This window comes from Adiantum capillus-veneris, chromosome 13 (genome assembly GCF_014529385.1).
Source record: "Adiantum capillus-veneris isolate H3 chromosome 13, ASM1452938v2, whole genome shotgun sequence".
NCBI lineage: Eukaryota > Viridiplantae > Streptophyta > Polypodiopsida > Polypodiales > Pteridaceae > Adiantum > Adiantum capillus-veneris.
Window position 1 is genome coordinate 107,440,917 of NC_140943.1, and position 24,519 is coordinate 107,465,435.

At 41.8% G+C, this 24,519-nt stretch overlaps 1 protein-coding gene and 1 pseudogene across 1 annotated transcript; both read left to right on the forward strand.

The window, feature by feature from the left end:
• The first annotated feature begins 3,246 nt into the window (after positions 1 to 3,246).
• LOC147444600 (uncharacterized) lies at positions 3,247 to 3,768 on the forward strand (annotated as a pseudogene).
• A 75-nt stretch (positions 3,769 to 3,843) lies between these two features.
• On the forward strand, positions 3,844 to 5,258 carry LOC147444601 (uncharacterized). Its single transcript, XM_086528124.1, has 5 exons — positions 3,844 to 3,912; positions 3,969 to 4,395; positions 4,479 to 4,819; positions 5,012 to 5,121; positions 5,225 to 5,258. The coding sequence occupies exons 1-5, from the start codon at positions 3,844 to 3,846 to the stop codon at positions 5,256 to 5,258; spliced, it is 981 nt and encodes a 326-aa protein (XP_086384250.1).
• Positions 5,259 to 24,519: the final 19,261 nt, after the last annotated feature.

The window sequence follows — 24,519 nt, forward strand, 5'->3', positions numbered from 1 at the left end:
ATAAAGTGCATGCAACACTACCTAGATCAACATAATGTCAATTGAGGACGTAGATGACACGATAGGCACACGAACGAAGGTAATCCTTATAGCTTGTTAGGCTGAGACCATCCCACACATACAACACTCTAGAAGACCAACTAAAACAAAATCAAGAATCTCACTGTTCTCAACTACACCATCCAACCCACATGCACACAAATGGAAGGAAACTCACCAAATCATACCAGAATTGTACAAACTTAAGGAACACCATTCCCTCACTAGGATACACCTGTCCAAAGCCTCTACACTTAAAATCCTCACTCCAAACCCATCTACGAAAAATGTGTATGAAGACAGAGCACAAGTTTGGAAGTGTTCAAAGCTGAAAGAGTACCTATGCGTAGCTTATGTCGCCACGATTCTAACAACTACTTGCATGCAAAAAATAAACATCATTTGATACACTTACGACCACTAATAGTGTGTGCTCCGTTTTGTATGGAATACTTGGCATTGTTGCGTAGCTCTCTCCGAGCCTATCACAATGGTCCAGTAAGATCTCCAATGTGATGAGCGATCAGGGAGTAGAGTTAGAATGAAGCTCACGTTGTCTCTCTTCCTCTCTTGCACGCAATTGACGATAGCTCAAAACCTTGATTATGATAAAGTTCTCCTTACAAAATGACCTAGGTACCTTATATACTAAGGCTACCATAGGTTAAACCAAAAATAGAGTTCAATGGGTCAGATGGATTTGTATTTACAATCTCAAAGTGCCATCACACCCCTGCTTCTGCAACTAGAATAGCTACTCATTACAAATGACGTTTTTAACCATAATCCGCATCATTTCACAACTCTCAAAAAATAAAACTTTGGTACGAAAGTTGAGTTATGCCGTATTGTTGACCCATGGGTCAAGATTCATCCCACAGTGATAAAATTGCTGTGAAATGTGGATAACTTTGTAATCTATAGACTTGTATCAAGAAAAAATCCTATAAATATGTGCCTACATAATAGGTTGTATGTATGTAAACTAGAGATCGAGGTCTTTGGAAAAGACCACACAGATGTCATACATGAGCGTCAAACAAATGTGTCATATCATAGCCTGTTTGAAAAACAGAAAGAGCATAACACATGTAATTTGCAATAGTGCATACATGGGCTACGCTCCCGTGACCCTACGAGAAACTTGTAAGTCGATGATGCAAAGCTCTGGTATTGTAAAGGACGATACAATGTGGTAGCTGAGGCTCTTAGTTGTATGCTTGAGATCAACTATCTTCTTTTCATTGAACTTTGAAGTGAGTTTTTGGAATCTCCCAAGGGAAAGTATGAGCATGATGGTGCATACTCCAAGTGTGGAGCAATGTGAAAATGAGGGATCCTTGTCACTCCAATGATGGTAGTGTGTCTTCAAGCTCCACACCCAATTCTCCTCTTTCAAGTGGTGAGCTACAGAGATGGAAGAATTTTTCCATAGATGATGGGTGCCTACTCCACAAGGGGAGAGTTTGTGTACCGATGGACACAAAAATTCGGCACCATTTTCTTATGAATGTCTCCATAGTCGAAGTGTAGGGCACCTTGGCTAAAGAAAACTTATGCCCTTGTCCGATGATAGTTTTATTGGCGAGGTTTACAAGGCTAAATAAAGCATAGCACCTAAAGGCATGAGGTCTCTTGCATCCATTGGAGAGTCCAAATGGTAAATGGAAAAGTATCTCTATGGATTTTATTATGGGTTTACAAACCACTGTATGAGGTCATGAATCGGTATGGGTGGTCATAGATCTATTGACTAAACTTTGCAATTTTATTCTAGCCGAATCCACAATTAAGACTCTAGAGTTAGCTAAGTAATTTATGGTGGACAATTTGTACAGATTGTATGGGTTGCCAAGTAACATTGTCAGTCATGATCCAGAGTTTAACATTCATTTTTGGAGGGTTATGTTTAAATGATTCGGTTCACAACTCAACAAAAGTACTACCAATCATCTTGAAACAGATGGTCAGATTGAACAGGTTAACCAACTGCTAGAGGATATACTATGAACATACGTTAGTAAGAAGCAATTGGATTGGGAAAATTATCTTCCTATTCTTGAGTTTGCTTACACTAGTGCTACGCATCAATGACTAATTTTAGTCTTTTCATGCTATGTATGGTTTTCAACCTAGGTCACCAGTTATGGTGGGGTTGGCGACTAAAAAGCTTCAGCAAGTCAAGGATTTCCTCTAAGACCACATGGAAATGCTGAGACTGGCTCATCAAAATGTTTGACAAACACAAGATCGATATAACAAGTATGCTGATGAGAAATGTCGGCAAGTTACGTTCACAAAAAGAAAAGAGGAAATTTTGTGTGTGCCAAAGCATTCAAAAAGTCTAAAGACTGGACCAACACCTATATTATCTTCAAGGTATTGTGGGCCTTTTAAGATATGTTGAGATGTCAAGCTCAACAATGCCTGACTCTTGGATGACTATCATTGACAGTCATATAGTCCACCTTGGTGGATACGCATATCTCCGTCAATGATACTACATTTGGACCATACCGAGCTGGTCTACCTACCTGAGTGATGACACACTTATCTACTCACCTCACTCACTAGTGGGTCATAATAGACTGTTGTATTAGTTCCCCTTTTATGTTGTATTTTTCCTTATGTTTTGTAGACCTCTTATCTTGAGTTTGTGAAGAAGAAGAAGTATAGCTTTTTTGCCTCCATCTTTGTGTGTGTGTGTGTGTGTGCACGCGTGTGTGTGTGTGTGCATGGACACACGCTTGCAAGAGCTCAATCTCTCTCCTTCTCTATCTCTTGATATGGTATCAAAGCCTGGTTGTGTATGAGGAGCTTGGAGCAGCATGCACAAGCAGTCTAGGAAGCGGCTTCAATATTCTCGAGAGCCATCGTCAACGATCGTTGATTGAGGTGATTTCTTTTAGAGAGCGTGTGTCTCACGGATTTATATAGTCGTTTGACTGAGATTGTGCGGCCAAATTTCTATTTCGGGCGTATTTCGACCCCCATTTTGGAGTTAGAGTGCGTTCACATGTAGAAACGCTAAGGTTCAGGATTTTGCAGATCTGCATATAGGTGGTGTAGGTTGCAATGTCACATATACAGTTTAGCACAATGAAACAGATGTATGTACGTAGATTATGGTTACATGTGGTAATCGACTATTTTTAGCAAGCTACTCAAAGATTGTGTAGAGGGTTGGAAACATGTCATCCAACAATGATGGGCTTAACTAGGTTGTCAAGTGAGAAGCTGGACAACAACAACTTTCATGCTTGGAAGTTTAGAATGACCAATTTCCTTATGGGCAAAGGTTATTGGGACTACATTGATGGAGAGCATGAGGTAGCACCACTGCTGCCAGAGGAAGATGCAAGTGTTGTGCAAATTAAGACATTTAAAGATTGGAACCAGGGAGCTCAAAAGGGCATGTATTGGCTTTCTGTCAGTTTACATGACACTATGATTGGGCATATACAAGATGCTCAATCTCCTAAGGAGGCTTGGCACACTTTGCTATATTGGATGTGACCAATATACAAAGGCAAGGAAGCTGCAATTGGAGACTGAGGTTATACTGTTCAGAAGAAAAGCTTGTCCATCAATGACTATTTGCTGAAAAAGAACATATGTGAGTCATTTGCATGGATTGGTGTTACAATCGATGATGATGATAAAGTAGAAGTCTGTCTATGAGGTTTGGGTCCTGCGTACAAACAATTTAAAACAAGCATCCATCTTTGAGAGAACATTCCCTCGTTTACAGGTTTAGTGTCCTTATTGATTGTGGAAGAGAAAGAGCTTGAGGAAGACTCCTCTATGCAAGGTGAAACAATTCTAAACTGGTCCTTTTCAACAACAGAGGAAGAGGAAGAGAACATGATACAGGTTATGGATGAGGCCGAGGCAACCGCCAAGCACAACATAACAACAATTATGGTCAGAATACAAGTGGTGGTTTAGGAAACTTTCAAGGCAGGGGGAGTCTAAGAGGTCGTGGAAATGTGCAACTCAATAATGCAGATCGACACGAAAATGTAGTATGTTGGGGTTGTGGAAGACATGGTCACTTTGAACGTGATTATCCAGATAAGAGGCAACAAAACAATTATGCAACTACTAGCAAGAATGCAGATGATCCCAAGAGGCTATTTGTGGTGCAACACATGCTAAATACTATGTCTACAAATGTGACAAAATCTAATGATAATGTTTCGCATGTAGATTTTGGTGTATCGAATCACATGACTAGCCATGGTGAATGGTTTAAGGAAATGCACGCTTTACAAAGTCCTGGTTATGTAGAAATTGGGGATGATACTTCACATCCTATCATGTATACAAAAAATGTGCCATTGTCTATGACATATGGTAAAGTGAAGTACCTGGCTCATGTATTGCATGTACCCGTCATTACAAAGAACCTGGTTTCTATTGGGCAAATGGTTGAGCAGGGTTTACAGGTCAAGTGTCCTCCAATGATCTCTTTGTCGAAAAGCATAAGAAGGATGGAAGGGTGGTTGCGCAAGGAAAGAAAGTGGGCAGAATGTTTACTTTGGATGTAAATGTGCCCGACATGAATGCTGTCATATTTGGACGAGGTTCAGGTGTTGTTCCAGATATAAATATTTGCCACAAACGTATTGGTCAAGCAAATTTGCAAAGACTGAAAATGATGCAGACTAAAGAGATGGTTACAGGTTTACCTATGTTTCGAGTTGCTAAAATGCAGAAAGTATGTGAACCTTGTCAATTTGGAAAGCAGGCAAAAGCATCCTTTTCTCATGATAATCATGTAAGGAGGAATGCATTGAATTTAGTGCATAGAGATGTAGGGGGTCCAACAAAGACTGCATCTATGGGTGGATGTAGATACTATGTGAGTTTCATTGACAACCATACGAGGAAGGTATGGGTCTACTTCATGAAGCAAAAATGTGAGGTGTTTATGCATTTTCATAATTTCAAAGTTATGGTTGAAAACTAGATTGAAAAACATCTAAAGTGCCCGAGGTTAGATGGAGGGGGAGAAAGATTCTCCAATGAATTCAATGGTTTTCTGAAAAAGCATGGACTTCAGAGGCAGTTTTCATGCAGGTATACTCTGCAGCAAAATGGTGTTGCTGAGTGGAAGAACATGCACATTGCAAAAGTGGCTAGAGCATTGATGAATGAGAAGAACATGCCTCATTATTATTAGGTTGAGGCCGTTGCTACATGTGTTTACAGTATGAACAAGACCCCTAGTACTGCAGTCCATGATATGACACCTAAAGAAAAGTTTAGTATTGCTTGTGTGCATGTGCCCGATGAGCTAAGAAGTAAGCTTGATCCAAAAGCAAAAAAATGCATGTTTGTTGGCTATTCCCTTGAGCACAAGGGGTACAAATCCTGTCACGAGTAAAGTGAGAATGAGCAAGGATGACATTTTTTATGAAATGGCAAGTTGGTATTGAAAGGACAGGGGAACTGACATGCTAATCTCCACCCAGCCATGCCCTATATAGGCCCTTGGCCTTCTAAATATAGGGACCCCCTTGTTTGCATGTCCGTCCTGGCCCTTGGCTCGGACTGGTCCTACCCTTGTCCTGACATTACTCCCCACTTGGAGAAGCGTTTTCGTCCGCAAAAACACAAGTGATGGTATCTTCATAAGAACACTAATGTTTTCTACCGTAACATCCCACATGGATCCAACGGTTCATTTGAGTGGAGCCCGGTTCAGTGGGAGGTTCAATGAAACCAAGAGTAACATCTTGATTTTCTACATTGTTGTCCATTTGTAACCATCTGATGGTACCGGTTCCTATCCAAACGTAGTGTGTAGACTCCATTTAGAACGCTCATGAGCATGGTAAACGAGTTTTTCACAACATAGGTGTACCAAAAAGAGTACCTCTTGTCACTTTCCATGAAAGTCCATGAAAGTGACTTGCTGACATAACTCATCAGCCAATTTAAGTCCTTGACTTGGTCCCAATTTGCATCATCAGTAAATAACCCCACCCTAACGAGTATTCAAGGTTGAGAACCTGAGTTATACATGAAGAGACTACCTAGTCGCAACATGCGTAAACTCCAAAAAGGGCCATAAATGCTTATGAATTTGATTGCTTGGTGCTAATGTACGCACTTTGCATATCCTGTAGCCCAAGATTACACTTTGTAATCTGTCAATCCCCTTGGATACTGATAGTACTGAGGTGTGTTTCCCCCATGGTTTACAGACAGTCTTCCCAGACGACTGGTAAACGGGGAATCACAATAGCGTATAACATTGTTGAGGAATCAACAATGTTCGGAATAACCATCATGGTTAACTTGAAAAATCCACAAACACCCAAACCGAGCCATGACCTCTATTGGTGATTAGTAGACTCAAAAATAATCTCATAGAGATAGTGCACATAGAGTGCAAAATGCTTCATAAGCAACAACCTGAGGAATATGCATGTCGTTCCAAATCAGCCTTTGCTAAACACTAGGGCCCATAACACCTAGTGTGCATGCATTTAGAAAAAACTAACTCGAATTTGTATATCCATAATGATCCGTAGCAATACTTATTGACAGATGTGATGCGCCGAGCACGCATTAAATGGAATGTAAATAGTTCTGAAAAGAAACTAAATACTTTTAGTTTCAATCTTTTGCAAACCTTGCTTAGATGTCTGAATCACAATAGAAGGTGAAACATTGATCACTTCTAGGTGCAGACAATGAAACTTTTTCATTAACAATTTATAGCCTTGCTATATGTATAAACAACCATTTGTAATGTTGTTTAGCAGTACTTGTACCTTAACAAGTCATTCGAAGTATCCGACAATTTCTAGCCAAGAAATTGCTCCTGATACGTCGTGCTAAAAATGGTCTAGAAAACAGATGTGACCAGCACCTATGGACTTTGTCGTGACACATAATTGAAATAATGGCGCCAATGTCAGTCCAGAGACTCATATTCTCCACATGTGGAATATGTCTCGAATAAGGATGGCAAAAAGCGACATCCATCAAGTACAAGATGTACTTGTGTATGGAGGAACTGCAAAACACTCCGCGACTAGAGTGAGAGGAACCCTCATTATCTTGATCCACACTGGCTAAACCGAACTCCTTGAGTTCCTAGACCATGTTGTATCCCATGTGACAACATGTGCCAAATCGAACCCTACAACTAGGTTCGTAACAGCATAATGTATAGTGGACACTACGGTCCAAAAAAACTCTGTTCCAACATGCCCTTGGCCTGGCTTTGAAACATTCAAGAGTATTTGTATGACTTGAAAAGACCAAGCAACATTGCACTGGAAACCGTGGGTGTTGCCTACGCAATCCAACCCCTTTGGTTAACATCTACGTAGTCAAACCCCTTGGTAAGACCCTTTGTAGAAACTGCTCAACTAGCAAGTAACAGTAACTAATATAGTTAACTGTGTACATAATGATTGGAATCAACTTGAAAAGTTGAGTTTGTCTGCTAACGCGTGGTAGATGGAAAAATTATTTCCTTGAAAGGCTAACTGGGAAAGATCAAACTGTGATCCTCAATACAGATCAACTATGATCCTCAATGCCTATGGGGTGATGTAGCAGTCACCCGCCGGGTCATACCCAAAAACAATATGTCCGTAGACACTCCGTAGTGCTATAGAGAGAGCGGGACATCCACACAAGTGAACTGCCTAGCTCTTGTGGACAGCCATGCTGTCTCAACTGATTGCTGCATCTATACTTCCTTGTAGAGATCAGATACTGTGAGTTGAAGATTTATCAAAAACTCAACTTGAGTGTCGCACTGAAAACATGTAGTGCAAAAATGACACCCTAAACATCCGTAATGACAAGACTCTTGCTTGTCCATTAACGTCGATGTGTACTTCCTTGGGTATATCTTGAAAACAATCACCCGAAGAATGCCAATAGTTGGGTCTTACCCTTGTCCTGACATCGGCTATTAGCCTGTTTGGCTCATAGCCCTTATGCAAAATAGTGTTCAATCGACGAACCGGTGAAGACTAATTTGATTGGTATCTTAGCCACGTGCTAGCTGTGAGTTACAGCATGCTGGACTGAGGAACTTTCCTTAAGGTTGCAGAGTGTGTACCCAAGATGTGTGCCCTAACGCATCTTATGCCTGACTTACAGCTTATCTTATAAGCACTCCATAATTTTCTGGTATGACTCTCTCATCGAGAGAGGTAATAAAAAAACATAAAACTCCTTCCGACCCACCTACCTTGTAGGAGTAGTGATTGTATGAGGATGACTTGGCATTGGCACTTTGCCTAGGAATCAAGTCCAAATTTTTGGTTCTTTTTAGTGCTGTTGTGTTGACAGCAACCAAAAAAACACATTAAACAATCCATCACATAGTCTGTCCTTGACAGAGTTGCGAGTGTGATAGCGGAAGCGTCATCCATGAAGCGGTGGAATTTATGCCACCTGGTTAGCATGCCGTGCATGCAGAATTGTAAGCCCTTGGCTACTATAACGGCCTCAAGCATGAGAGCCGAAACCATAAGTGCCTTGCAGAGTCTTCCTTGGTAGCGATGCATCATAACGTGTTGTTGCCACCCATAGAATATGAGCAAATTGCAATGGTAACAGTGTCCCAAACTGGTGTGCCAATGCCCGTGATGCCAAGTCAATGGGCAATATCGTGGCACGCATGAGAAGCCTTGCTTCATGTGAATTTGTCAAAGCACTTTGCTTTACATGACAGACAACATATTCCAATGAAAACATGAAAAACAAACAAATTTAAAACTAGGCTAACCTGGTTATCCCGCTGTAACCAATCATCCTGAAATTTTGATGGAGAAGAACGCATTCCATAACGGCTCATAGCCTAGTCTACTGCACGAGAGAGAGTTGTCGCATGTATATATATACGTTCTTTGTATCATATGCCAAACGTGGGGAGTCTCAATGCAAGATGCCGAACTTGAAGCCTTGCTTCAAAGAAATTGAAGCCTTGCTGATAGCCGACTGAGGCGGTTGTTGACATGCAAAGAGCATGACAAAAAGAATCGACCTTGTCGAGGAATTTCAACTGAAATGAGCTAAGACTGTGTGACAAGCATCCTGTGGCAACGGCTAGAAACAGTGACAAGGAGTCGCCCATGCCGAACAACATGCCTCCTGCATCAAGTCAAGCAATAGGATGTGCTAATCTCCTTGAGATTACAAAACATGACAAATTGGCAAAAACGAATCGACCTTGTCGAACACTTTTAGCTAAATGACCATGTCGAATATCTCAGTATCTCGAGAATTATAAAAAAGTATGCATAATTGATGTATTCTTTGCCAATTTTGAGAAAAGGTGACAGTAGGCGGTCATACCGAGCAACTGGGCACCGTACATCAAGTCGATCAGCAAGCCAGGTCAATCTCCTTGAGATTCTAGAACAATGACAACTTGCTATGATTTTGCATCAAACCGACCCAGCTGCTGTGCTTAAAGCCGTATAAGTTATCACACATACTCCATGCATGATACACTTTCTAGTCTTGCCGGCCATGTTTTTTCGTGTACATGGTCGACCTGGGCAAGCGATATGCAAGGGCGTAAACATTGAAAGCACTTTGCTTTGTCCCAAAAAACTTGTAGAACAGAGGCAACAATTGTTTGCCATGCCAAGAGTACGAAGAGATCTGCAAGATTTCATGAATGCAGAATGTAAAACACAAAGGTGAACTTGCTTACCGATTCTTATAGCCCGCTTCCAGTGGTGGAATGAAGTCATCATAATCCCGACTCTATTGAATTCGAAAAACAAAAGCTGCAAACTGTGCAGAATTGCTGCAGAAGCGGCTGAGAATGAGCTCCCTTGGGAGCTAAAGCCATGGCGTTCTACCCGATCGTGCTATTGCAGGCGGTTGAGAGCTTTCTGCAGAAAATCTGAGAGCCCAAGACGGTGGTCCTTGGCCCACATGATACCATGCCACAAGCAGGGTGCGGTCTTGCATGCATCGCATGGGCTGCAGCCCTTAGCAAGAGTGGGTGCCCAAAATAGGGCGCCCAACCCTGCATTCCAAAAAATAAAAAATAAATTTTAACTTGTAATTTTTACCTGGCCATGGCGTTGCACAGAACCGTCGACAAGCAGAGAGAAGGTGGTGATGGCGCCCTCCCTGTTGCGCTCCGCCCAGGGCTGCAGTGACGGGATGTTCGCAGCAGAGCAGCGCGCGTTGGTCGAGCCCAAGCACCCCCGATTTGGTGAACCTTGCTCCTACTTGCCCCTTCGACAGGGTTCGGTCCCACGCTACTGCAACTCGCCCTCTCCCCTTGCTAAGCGGCCATGCCTACTTGTCGAGCCTTGCCGACAAGGAGTCGGGCCATGCCTTCCTCGCTTGTGAAGCCGCCCTTCCCATAGCCTGAGCGCCCTTGAGAGGCCCTGCTGAAGTCGATTGAGAGGTTGCCTCCTTCGCCATGCGAATAATCCCGAACGAGAGAGAGAGAGAGAGAGAGAGAGAGAGAGAGAGAGAGAGAGAGAGAGAGAGAGAGAGAGAGAGAGAGAGAGAGAGAGAGAGAGAGAGAGAGAGAGAGAGAGAGAGCATGCAAACTCCATCCGAGACCTCCATCTCCCCTCTTCCATAGCTCCCTTCTTCCTCCTCCCACCTTGCTCTGATACCAGTGAAAGGACAGGGGAACTGACATGCTAATCTCCACCCAGCCATGCCCTATATAGACCCTTGGCCTTCTAAATATAGGGACCCCCTTGACTGCATGTCCGTCTTGGCCCTTGGCCCGGACTGGTCCTACCCTTGTCCTGACAGGTATGATGACGTAAATGATGATTTGGAGGCTGGTGTAAGAGAGAATGTGGATTGACTTATGACACTTATGTGGCTCATCATTGTGCATTTATGGCAAAGATTATAGAGGAAGTAGAACCCACATTTTTGAGGATGTTGTCAAGGATGAAAAATGTCAACAAGCTGCTATGGATGAAGAAATGGCTGCATTTGATGAAGAAATGGCAAGAATTATGGTAATATGTATCCATGTGGATGATTTGATTGTTGGAGGTGATAATGTGGCTGAAGTAGAGGGCGTGCAGGCTCTACTTATGCAGGAATTTGACATGAAAGACTTGGGAGACTTACTGTCATGCCAAGGGTAGGACCGAGCAGGGACAAGGGCCAAGACGTACATGCAGTCAAGGGGTCCCTATGTTTAGTAGGCCTAGGGCCTATATAGGGCATGGATGGGTGGTGATGAGCATGCTCCAGTCCCCTCTTTCTTACATTGGTATCAGAGCTCAGAGGAGAGCAGCTTGGGAGGATCGAGGAAAGGGATGGAACAATGTGCAAAGTTGAGGCTTGTTGAAAACGCATGAAGCATGCACCGTCATGACAAGTTGAGGAGAACGCGGTCGGGTCATGGGAAACCGGCCTTGCAAAGGCAAAGCGGGATAGAGATGGTTGTGGGAACGGTCGCTAGAACACTCCAACGGGCGCTCATGACCTACGTACAATCATGCCATGTCAGGCTTGTTGTGAGTGCATGGAGAAGAGCAGCGCAAGGCGTTTCTGCATCACAGGCTTCTGAATTCTCTAAAGAGCGTTGATGGGATTCTTTTTCTTTTGATGCGCCCTTCTCTGTGCCACCATCGCTATGCTTCAAGTTCATATGTTTTTATTTTATTCTGTTAAGCTTGGGGCACCCTGATTTGGGCACCCCCATTATAGGAGGATTGTCCCACGAGGCATAGTACTCGAGAAAGCTCCGAAGAAGCAAGGCTCAAGCCGAGAAAGCTCCGAAGAATACTCGTGGAAAATCTCATTAGCTGCAAGGCTGGGAAAGGGTTTACATGCATGGAATTCATAGCTATCACTGAAGGAAAATTATCTACATCAACATATTGATTGTTGAACCTCTTCTATATGCAACAAGATTTCTTGTAATTTGATCAAGGTCGAGGTAAACAGCAAGCGACACCTAGTTGCATTCGTACTTCTCCTTCGTTAGTCATAAGGGCAAGGTTCCTAGGAAAGCTCAAGCACTCTAGACATGTGGTCACCAAGGCAAGTTTCTCGAGATCATTTATGAGGTAAGCAATAGATTTCAATTTTGTTCAAAGCATCGTTCAAGTACAGCGGTAGTACCCAATGTTGGGCTACACGGGTTTAGAATCTCACAGCGATGGACACGGCCTATTGCTAGATTTGATAACTGGTGCAAGTTGCTAGGCATGGCCGACCACTTGTTACAGCTTGAGAAACCAACAAGGGTTTATCTATGTTGCATTTTGGATTTGCAAATTTGCAAGGGCATGGCTCCTAGGCACACTATTTTTTAATGTCAATTGATCGATGTAAATCTATATGGTCAAGGACAATAGTAATCATGCCAAGCAGGTACGCACTACATACTTTGCAAGTTTTTTTTTCTTTTCAACACGTGGTACCATTCGACATGGTTGATTATATGTGAATGCTGGACAAGGTCGACTTTCTTTTGCCATGACATCTGTCTGTGAGCAAGAGTAAATGTTAGCCATGAAATGGTAGCACCCAAAGTGAGGCTACTACAATGTATCCCATGTTTGGAATATGCTATGAGCATACAAACTTTGGGGGGGATTTGGAAAGGGTTTGCACGTTATTTTATTATGTGCCAAGACGAAGTATATGGAGCACACGACGACACTCTCTCGCGTAGCAGAATTGACTAACAACCAAATTCAAGCAAGTTTTTATTTCAAAAACTGAAGGCAATTGGCCACAACAAAGCAACCAGGCTATACAATTTTAGGTTTTCTTGTTTATCTATGTTTTAACCTTTAAGTTGGGAAGGATTGCCTGTTGTCCAAAGCAAAGTGCTTTGGCAGCATTCATGGGAAGCAAAGCTTCTAACCCGTGTCAAGATATTGCCGTTGATTTTGAATCAACGACATTGGCATGCAATTGTTGGCATTTAGCAAGCTCAAAGTTTATGCAACAAAGCACTCTAATGTATCCATGCTAGTGTCATCGTGCAAGGCACGTATACTAGGAGCTCACATGGTTGAGACTATCATTGAAGCCAATGGCTTATTATTCTATTTTTTGTTATGTATGCATAGCATACTAGTATGATGGACATACGACACCCATCATTGCATACACTTCTGCTATAGCACTAGCTACTCTGTCAAGGACGAGCTCAGTTATGGATGTTTTAAAACATGCTTTTTATGTTTATTCAAGAAGAGTGTCATACCTAAGTCACTCTGGTACATTCGTGATGTAATGGAAATGGCCTGTGAAATTTGAGAATATCGGAATTAAGAGAATTAGAGTGAGGATTTTTGTGAGATTACTTTGATAACATAGAGGGTGAACTTAATTAATGGTAGCAACATGAACACAGTACTTAATTAACTTGGCATGAACAATACTTTTGCAAGAGAGAGATTATTAGAGAACATGGGAACCGGATTTACTTGGAGCTAGCCCCCCCTCCAAAAGGCATTTGTATTACAGATTCTCTCATCAAGAGAGACTTGGTACAATACAATCTTTGTGTTTCTTGTGACCTTGATGATGCTATGAAGATGGAAATCTTCATGCATCACGAGCATAACATAAACTTTGCAAGGTCTTTTAAGCTCCATTAGATGCACGTTGCTCTTTGATAGACTACCTCTTTTTGGACCCCTATTGAGATGTAACCATCTCTCCTCTTGGTCCCTTGTTGAGGTATATCTAGAAGCACTTATTGCACATTGCTCTTTGGTAGACCGTCTCCTTTTGGACCCCTATTGAGATGCAACCATTTCTCCTTTTGGTCCCCTGTTGAGATAGGTCTAGAAGCACATATCTATATCCTAACTCTTGTTCCCCTTTTATCTTTTCATATTAAATGATCAGTTTAATATGAGAAAATCATTTGGTAAAGTTAGATATTATATTTTATGACATTACCTCTCTCTTGAAATCATAGTCGTTCTCGACTACGAGGTAGAGAAGATAAAGCCTAGTCATTAGTCTATGTTTCTTAGCGGGTAGAGGATCTCTTTTTACCCTACAAAATCATTCCAAAATGGATGACTAATCCATTTGGTGCTCGAGAGACTTAACTGCCACAAGCATGTCTGCTCTTTAGTCCATATCATACTTCCAAAGTAGAGTGACAAGTTCTATCTGGTGTTTGGGAGATGTGGTCACCACAAACATGATCCTAAGCATGCATAGTTCTTAAATTTTGTGCACAATAAAAGAAAGAGAATGAGTCTTATAAGACAGTAACATTGTTCATTTAAAATGCATTTTCATTTGCTTACTCTAGTGTAGCATTGTAAGCATTGACAAGGTTCATATTATCCTTAAGCTAGGCTCCTTGCATCCATCTAGCATCTTTAAAAGGATAATTTTTAAACTTAACAAGATATCATTGGATAACATTACCGTTTCTTAGTACCTTGTCTTCGTGTCAAAGAATTGATTCGGCCTACAACACCTCTTCTTGATCTTCAATCTCTGGCGGGTCCTCCAATATTGGTTCTTTTGGTGGTTTTCCTTTGTAAGGCTTGAGTAGTCTCACATGTTTAGTATTGTGAATGAGCCAATGGTTGGGCAACTTTAACTAATAAACCATCTCATTGATTGGCTTAAGGATTTTAAAAGAAAGGACCATAGTATCTTTTTGCTAGTTTAGCAGAATACTCTTGGTGACACGTAGGATTTTTGCCCATAGTATGCCTTAAATGAGCCTTGAGAAACTTTAGCAAGACCCAATCATTTTTCTCAAATTCTAAGGCTCTTCTGTGCTTATTAGCAATAGCCCTTTTTGCCTTTGCTTTGAGATGGATATAACCTCTTTAATCTTTGGAAAAGATTCTTGTGAGTCTTGGCTATATTCATCAACAATGAAGATCTTCCCATATACTTTAAGTAGTAAGAGACTTTTGGATCTTCCCTCTTTAACCTGGAAAGGTGTTTTCCCCATAGAAGTATGTACAATGTCATTGTACGCATACTCTATAAGAGATAGGTACTTCTCTCATTGAGAACATTGATCTACTTCCATGACATAGGCTTTTAGTAGATTCAAGAATCATTAAATTAGTTATTTCTCTTTGGTCATCCATTTGTGGATGATCGGCCAAAAGAGCAATTTAATCTACTTCCTAGATTCTCAAAGAGACCCTTCTAGAAATTACTGGTCATTCTAGGCTCTTTGTCTGACACTATGGATGTTTGCAAGCCATGATACTTGAGAATTTGAGATCTAAAGAGGGTTTCCATTTGATGTGCCTTAATAGTATTTTTTACGGGCATAGAGTGTATTTTCTTGCTAAGCCTATCGACTGACACAATCCAAGTTGCTTCCCTTGATCAAATTTCAATTTTTGGTATACCACACATTTTGAAACATACTTTTGTATGTTTATTTTTCATGGTAGACCAACAGAAATACATTTCTACTCCTTGAAGAGTAGATTATGGAATCCCTCTTTGCCCCACATATGGAGAAACATGGGATTCATACATGACTTTCTTTTTGTATTGGTGAGTAACACATAGCCTACTGCCATTTGGAAGATAACCATCCTTCAAGGTAAATGGTTCTTTTTTTCTTCCCTAATGCAAAGGCTGTAATTACCTACTTAAAGTCTTGGTCAGTAGCATACTCATCTATCATAAAAGACAGATCATTATGAGTTGTTATAGACACCACATTTACCTTTGGCGATTGTGAAAGTGCATCGACCACTTGATTGTGCTTGCCAGCAATGTAAGCAATATGCAATTTAAATTGCAAGAGAAAATTGACCCACCTCATTTGTTCGTCAAAAAGCTTGGTTTGCGTCAAAAAGTTCTTGAGGATTTGTGATCCATTCGTAGGATGAATGGAGGCCCCAAGTGATAGTGCTTCCATGTGTCTAGGGCATGTAGACACATGGAAGCACTATCACTTTTTTGTATATGCCCAAGACACGTTCATCGGCATTGAGCCTTCGGCTCTCATATGCTATGGCATGCCCTTCTTGAAGCAAGACGGCTCCAAGGCAATCACCACCGCAAGCATCACATTGGACCTCAATTGACTTTGAGAGATCCAGAAGCATGAGGACTGGTTGAGAGGTGTTGAGAGGTAGGCTTCTCTTTGAGCTTGTCAAAAGAATTTCTCTCCTTAACAGTCCATGAATACTTAACTTTTTTCTTTGTTAAGCCATGTAATGGTCCTGCTATTTGAGAAAATTTTGCTATGAAGCGTCTATAGTATGCACACATACCAATAAAGCTTCTTAGCTCATGTAGATTCCTTGGATTCGGCCATGCGTTTATTACCTCTAACTTTGATGGATCCATATAGATACCATCTTGAGAGATAATATGACCTAAGTATTGAATCTCTTGAAGGAAAAAATCGCTTTTATTCTAGTTGAGAAAAAGCTTGTTCTCCCTCAATGCTTGAAAACTAACTTGGAGATGTTGCTTGTGTTCCTCCAAGGACTTGGAATAGATGATGATATCATCAAAGAACACTCCAGTGAACTTGCGGTAGGGTCTAAATATTTTCTCCATCAAACAATTGAATTTGGGTGGTGCATTTGTCAAGCCAAAAGGCATGACTAGATATTCATAAAGACCAAACGTTGTACGAAACGCGGTCTTTAGGATATCTTCATCCACTATCCTTATTTAATGATAGCCATTTTTTAGGTCAATCCTACTAAAGTAGGTAGAACCTTGTAGCTTATCAAATAGATCTTCTACCCAAGGCACATGAAATATGTTTTTGATAGTGATATGGTTTAGTGCTCAATAATCCACACACATACGGTATGTACCATCTTTCTTTTGCACTAAAAGGACTGGAGAACAAAAGGGAAAGGAGCTAGGCCTCACCATCCCTTTGTCTACCAATTATTGTACTTGCCTCATGATCTCCTCTTGTTGAGCTTGGGAAACTCAATAAGGAGGCTTGTTAGGCGGTGAGCTTCTTGGTAGGAGCTTAATTCGATGGTCATCATCCCCTCATTTTGGAGGTAAGTCCATAGGGATATCATCGATGAAAATATCTTGGAATCCATTTATAAAAGTAGACAAGTATAACTCTTCTTGATTCCTACCATTTTCATTTGATAAACCATTAGCATCATTAGTGGATCCTTTGACAAAGATCATGTACGCAGAAATCAAGTTTTTCATTGACTTATCAAAAGCTGATGAATTTACAAGTGGTATAGTACAACTAGACTCATTAGCATCTATATACATGTTCTTTCCCATGTAGGTGAAGTAGATTCTCCTTTCAGTGAACTTCATGTTGGCAGCCATGCAATCAAACCATGGCACCCCTAGGACAGCATCCTCATGTTGGAGAGAAGAGATGAAAAAGTCTTCTTTGTCGACATAGCTTTGGACATGAAGCCTCAACTTCCCAATCAAGGGAGTAACGGAGGCTTGTTGTCCCTTGAAAGTTGTGTCAGCCATTACAATATCTCCCATCTCGAAATCTTGAATGCCCAACTTGGTGGCCAACTCCATTGATATGAAGTTGTGAGTAGAGCCAGGGTCAAACAAGATGAAGGCATCATGCTCCCTTACCTTTCCCCAAGCATAGGAGAGAGATGATCCTTTGCAATGAGCATCCTCTTTTGGAGCTTCGATGGTGGAATCCCTAGGAGTCTCATTGCGAGCATTTTTATTGGGGTAAGAACGATAGCCATGTCCTTGCTCCCCACACTTAAAACTCTTATGGTCCTTGCGAAAAGCTTCAAGCTCTTCATGAGAGAGTTTGTTTTTACCTTTGTAAACTCCCTTCTCCTTGAACCTATTGTTGTTGTTGTTGTTGTGAAGTGCCTTGGGAAGAACTTTGGGCATTGATTTTCCCCTTTGCATCATTTTTGTCTTTGTTTTCCATGGGTTTGACATTCCGTCTAGCCCCTTGTTGAAAATTGATGCGGGAAGCAACCATGGTATGGTGGATTACTTTGATGATAGAAGCAGGTCGTTGGAGTTGACATACTCAGCCTTTTCTTTAGGTAATCCCGCATCAAATTTTTGCTTTTTCTCGGTGAAGTCTATCTTTTGGAAGACAATAGCCTTGCGATGTAAATCCCAAAACTTTTCCACATATTTGTGAATAGACTCATGTGAGAGAATCTTCAAACTGCGCCATTCAATAAGTACTTTGTGCTTTGCATTGCTTGCAAGGAATTGCTTCATGATGGAAATTTGTAGAGTTTTCCATGTCTTTGGGGCTTGACCGTTGCCACAAAGGCTAGCCCACCATTGACGAGCCAATTTCTGGAAGTGCATAGCTACATGGTGTAGCTTGGGGGACTCCGTGAAGCCCTCGTCTCCAAAGGCTGCATCAAATTGTTGAATGAAGGCCAAAACTTTGTCAGTGGCACCAAAGGTGCCATCATAGGTGAGAAAAGAGATACTCTTTGAACTTCTTAAGCTTTTGTGATCTTCACCATGCAGGGTATGATTTGTGATGTCCTCCCCTCTTGTATTGTCTAGGAGAATAGCCATAGATTTTGTCGGAAGTGGAGGAAGGTGAAGAAGAAGGTGACCTCTTTCTTGCCTTTTTCTTCCTTTGTTTCCTCTCTTCCCTTACAGAGTGATGAGGAGAAGGACTATGGGTTGACCATTTCCTCTTGGGAGGAGTTGGCGATAGTTTAGACCACCGTCTTCATGGAGCCACATCTTTAGAGGAAGTTAGGGATTTGCTTCTCTCTTGTTCTTTGGATTCCTCCTCTCTTATGGGAGAGAGTCTTCTTTTGGGAGTCTCATCAAGAGGCATCCTAAACTCTTTCTCCTCTTGGAGAGGAAGGGAAATCCCATAAATACGAAGTTGTTGGGTAACTTTGACTTGCAAAATAGGGTTGCCCATAGCTTGATGCAACCTAGTAACAAGATAATTGATAAACATGGGGGCATCATCATTAGCATCTACATGTGCAAAATCAAATTTATCAATGTTCATTCTAATCTCTTGGTTATTGTCAGCCATGCTAATTATACTTATGTGTTTATTTAGTGTATTCTTTGGCAATTCAAAACCTTAGTTTCTACTCCTCTAGCTTTTGAAAATAAGCATTTAAGTATCTACACCCACAGCTCGAATTGGTTAATTATAAAGAGTAGTGGAGTGGGTCTAACATAGCAGAATTGCCAAGGGATAGCTCCTTTTAGACTTCTTATGGCTCAATAATTGTAAATACGTAGGCAAGTCTAAAAAGATCCCATTATTAAGACCAAAGCTCTTTGAGGTGTGCACCATATCCCACATAGTGGGCTCAACACACTACAAGAGGTTGTGTGCACTTGTTACGTTTTTAGCAACATAAATACATTGGGTTTTTATACTCCTCGACGTCGTTAACAACGTTGCTACGGAAACGTTGCTATAAGCATCACTATAACCGTCGCTATATGCATCACTATACTCGTCGCTATATAGAAATGCATATAGCGACGATTACATGCTACCTATAACGACGCTCAAAGTGACGTTGCAGAGCCTTATATAGCGATGCTTATAGCGACGCCCGAGAGTAAAATTTTTTGGCATTCACCCATCAACCATATTGAATGTTTCAATAATAGAGTAAACCTAAATGAATCCAAGAAAAGCCCAAATTCACCTTTGAAAGAAAGTGCAAGGTATAGACCCAAAGTAGTCACCCACAAGACAATATAACCATTAACTCCATCATCCATAGTATTGTTTGCAGAATAAAGATACAAAACTAATAAAAGTAAATTGATGAAAGTAGATCAATGACAATTGTACACATCATAGGCAAAATCACTTCATTGTTAAGCTTTGCAAATATAATAGTTACAACACCATTGTCATTATTGAGAAAATATACATGGTTTTTTTGATAGTTACAAAAAGACGTATACACGTAATCTCATTATACATGCTATGACAAAAGAAAACTAATGTTGTCTAGCTACGGCTAGACTGACGTCGTCTAATCAGACGTCTCATCGTGTCCAAGTGGCGTATCTTTTGCAAAAAAAAACAATAAGACAGCTTTCTGTAAGTATAAAAACATATAATTTACAAAACAATACAACAAATAGAAAAGAGTAAACCCTAATACTAACCATGCCGCCGCGAGAACTCAGAATGTCCATTAGTGCGTTTAAGCCCTTTCTGCCTGCGTACTCGCGCTCGTACGGTGTGGGGTCACGTCCTGTCATCGACCACTGTTCAAAACATACAAAGAATCCATTATGTTAGAATTTAAAAGTACAAATAGACATAACTACCAAACCTAAAGAGCAATGCAAAAACACTTACAAAATCGGCCTCAAATGATGCCCACCCGCCGCTCCCCAAGTGGTGCGAGCTCCCTGCCTCTACTCGCCCTTTGGCTGCCTCCTTTTGTTGCTTCCACTTGTCAGGATTCTTGTGCGCTGCTCACTTCGCATTCTACCAATCTTCTTCGGCCAACCAATCTGGTCTGTTCCACCCATGCTTTATTGATTTTTGCACTTCAAAACGCTTGTGCTTGCAGTATTCACACATTCGATCCTTCATCAGGTCTTCATTGAAGCGCTCATCCCATGTTGACACGGGAAACTCTGTCTTTTAATTCACTTGGCACTTCACTCCAGGTGTTTAGTATGTAGTGTCCAAACACCTGAGAGCAAAGACCGTGCATACGCGAGATCACCTTCTTGCCTTCATCATCCAAGATGATGTCACCGTTGACGTCGACGGAGTACAACAAGCCCTCTCGCTTGTGACGCGTGAACCTGGGTGTTTCGACAGGGGTCTCTAGCGGCGTGTCAACGGGGTACGGACGTCACGTGTCTCCATTGGAGTTTGGATCCCGAAGCAAGGAGTGTCGCGACTGGGGTGACTCCCGGAGGAGTACATAGTGGTGTGTAGCCAGGAACAGCCGATAGCCACGCAAAACCTGGCGTAGATGGCGATGCCATGGCTGGTGTGGGGGTGAGCAAAGAAGGGGAAGGTAAAGAGCCTCATTGAATACGAGGCGGTGTCGAGGCATCAGCGGCAGCATCCCCACAACAACCGCCGTCGCCACCACTAGAGCGTCGATGCCTAGACGAGTGTGAAGATCGTCTCGTCAACATCGAAGCTTCGGAGTGCGCTAAATGCTCCAAAACAGAGGGAGATGTTGAAGGAGTAGAACGACGTGATGGTGCTCCAAAGCGATGCCGATCCTCGTACCACTACCTCTGTTGTGGTGACAAAGAAGAAAGAAACTCATCATCATCCATACCTACATTAAACACACGAACATTTAATCTTAATATTGAATGGAGAAGAAAACATGGACAAGTAGAGAGAGAGAGAGAGAGAGAGAGAGAGAGAGAGAGAGGACTCATAAAGGGGGAGGGATTCTTGTGTAGAGAGATTCCTGTGAAGTTCTTGTGAATTTGTCTCCTGTGTGCATTCTACGTATCTTGTAAAAGCACTCTGCTCCGAGTGCGATGGATAATGAGGCTGTAATCGCGAAGGCGGTGATCCATCTCTGCTCATAGATGCTGCTAGCCCCTCCACTAGATCTAGTTGATCGGGTGACACAGACGCTAAGAAGCAGTAGTAGTGCTTCTTAGCGTCTCTTTCATCCGATCAACTAGATCTAGTGGAGGGACGAGCATCATCTATGAGAAGAGACAGATCACCTCCTTTGCGATTGCAGCCTTAGTCTCCATCGCACTCGGAGCGCAGTGCTCGTCGACATATCAGACTTTCACGACACATCGAGGAGTGTCCGTGCTTGTGAGAACATACCTGGACCATACGTACCTGGAGTGGACGCAATGACGATTAAACACAATTTAAATTTCTCAAGTATAGCCACGTAAATACAATATATATTACAAAACGGAGCAAAATTGTTCAGATACAGTGTTTATGGCTTTAAGAGGTCTCTCTCTCATCCTCACATAGCTCAGCATAACTCCCTATTTCTAGATAGAGTTCTCAGCTTAGTCAGATGTCCTCCGTTTCATTTTGTAGATCCTCTGCATACACCCCATAGAGAGTAGCAGCTTGATGCTCGTATAGCACCACCTCAACGGCTTCTGATTGAGCATCTTCTCCAATCTCCTCCATTGATGCTGATGTGATTGGCACATGATAGCCCTCATACGGCTGTGCACTACGAGGGGCTACCTCTATGACGTACCACCAATTTGATGCAGACTTTGCACGCGTCTTGTTCGTTGCACAGCATGCATGCATTGATTACAAGGACATAAGATCCTTGTTGAGAGATAGGCGTTTCGGTTGGACGGCCCCACATCCTCGTCACTACTCATAATGAAGGTAAAAACCTTATAACCTGTCATCCTCCGTCTTCTCTCTCTCTCTCTCTCTCTCTCTCTCTCTCTCTCTCTCTCTCTCTCTCTCTCTCTCTCTCTTTGTTCACACTGTAAACTACCTCACATTCTCTAGTCATGTCAAATCCCCACACACCTCGGTCTAGAGGTGCACGGAGATCAGAACCACCGGGTTATAATCTCGTCTTTGTTGGTCAATGCCTATATTTGTGGGTACGAGAAATCTACACACCCACGTCTACATGATAGTGCATGTAGTGGACAAAACCCCTTTTCCTCTTCTCTAGCTGTAGCAATTCACAGCATCTTAACATCTCTTCACAACAGATCTTTGTTCGAGGGATTACTTAGCACATTACATATTGGCCTCCAATTTGAGTATCATACCGTTGAAAGCTTTCCAACTTAAGGTCGCATCCGTAGAGAGGAAGAGAGGGATCACCGTTCGCCTAACTCTAATTTGTTTACCATAATCTCGAAGGTAGACTTTAATATAAAAACTAAATCCAAACTCTAATCTTAAATCTAACCTAATGGAACATGTGGTGATTCGTGGCGAATTGAATATGGTTAGTATGTGAATTAATAGGTGTCAGATTCTGATGGGAATATAAATATTGTTGCGTAACTAGTTTTTGCTCTTTGGGCAAAGCGCGCCTTTATTGACATGCATTAAAATCTAACATAAATCTTATCTAATCTTAAATCAAACATAAATCTAGATCTAATCTAATTTTAAACTCAACATGAACCTAAATGTAATCTAACTTAAATCTAACATAGCTAGCTAATCTTAAATCTTGTCGCAACTTTAAATCTAACATAATCTTAATCTAACGTAGATCTAAATCTAACCTAATCTTAAACTCAATATAAACATAAATCTAAATGTAATCTAACCTAATCTTAAATCTAATTTAAATCTTAACCTAATCTCTCTCTCTTTGTTTTCTCCCCTTACCTCTCTCTTTCGTCTTCCCCCCCCGCCCCTCTCTCTCTCTCTCTCTCTCTCTCTCTCTCTCTCTCTCTCTCTCTCCCTCTTTCTCTTTCTCTTTGTTTTCTCCTCTCTCTCTCTCTCTCTCTCAATGTGTGTGTGTATGCATTCTTTGTTTATGCATGTGTGTATGTGTGTATGTGTTTTTTGTTTATGCATGTGCTCTCTCTCTCTCTCTCTCTCTCTCTCTCTCTCTCTCTCTCCCGAAGACACAATGTGTGTGTGTGTTTGTGTGTGTGTGAGAGAGAGAGAGAGGGAGAGGGAGAGAAAGAGGGGAAGGGAACATGAGAGAGAGGAGAGTGGAAGGAGCATACATGGCTCTCCTTTCTCTCCCCGTGTGTATGTGTGTGTGTGGGGGGGGGGGGGGGAGAAAGAGAGAGAGAGAGAGGGAGAGAGCGGCTTCCCTCTTTCGCTTGAGCGCCGAAAACTCAGATATGAGTTATGTGTTTCTGGCACTCTCGGTTTATTTGTTACCCATGTCGGTGTCGCTATGCAACAAATAGAATAGCGATGCCATGGATTTTCATTTTTGAGCGGTGCTATTGTGAAGAGAGAGAGTATTAGAGAACATGACAATAGTTGATGTCATAAAATCTAATATCTAACCAACCCAAATGATTTTCTAATATTAAATTGATCACTTAATGTGGGAGAATAAACGGGAACAAGTGTTAAGATATAAACATGTGCTTATAGATCTATCTCAACACGGGGCCAATGGTAAAGGGGCCCAAATGAGAGATGGTCTATCAAAGATCAAGGCTAACAAATGGAGCATATAAGACCTTAGGGTTAGCTTCATTGAAGACCTCCAATAATGTGTGTAAAAGGCCTTTGACCTTAGGTAAGCTAGGGCTGAGCTTGAGGCGCGGGAACCCGACCCAGCTCGAGGTGCTTGTTGTGCTTGTCATGCTTGATGACTAAGGTGCTTGAGGTGCTTGATGATTGAGGTGCTTGTCCTGCTTGTCATGCTTGATGACTAAGGTGCTTGAGGTGATGCTTGACATGCTTGAGATGCTAAGGTTGCACTTGAGGTGAGAACCCAACCCAAGCTTAAAGTGCTTATGAGCCAAGCTTGTGGTGGGAACTGGGCCTATGCATGAGGGGCTTGAGGTGTCAAAAAGTCAAAGATTCAATCCCTACAAGGAGGGGGCGAGCCCTACATGAGGGGGGATGAGAGAGAACACCCACACACTCACACAAGGCATGCATGGTACAAA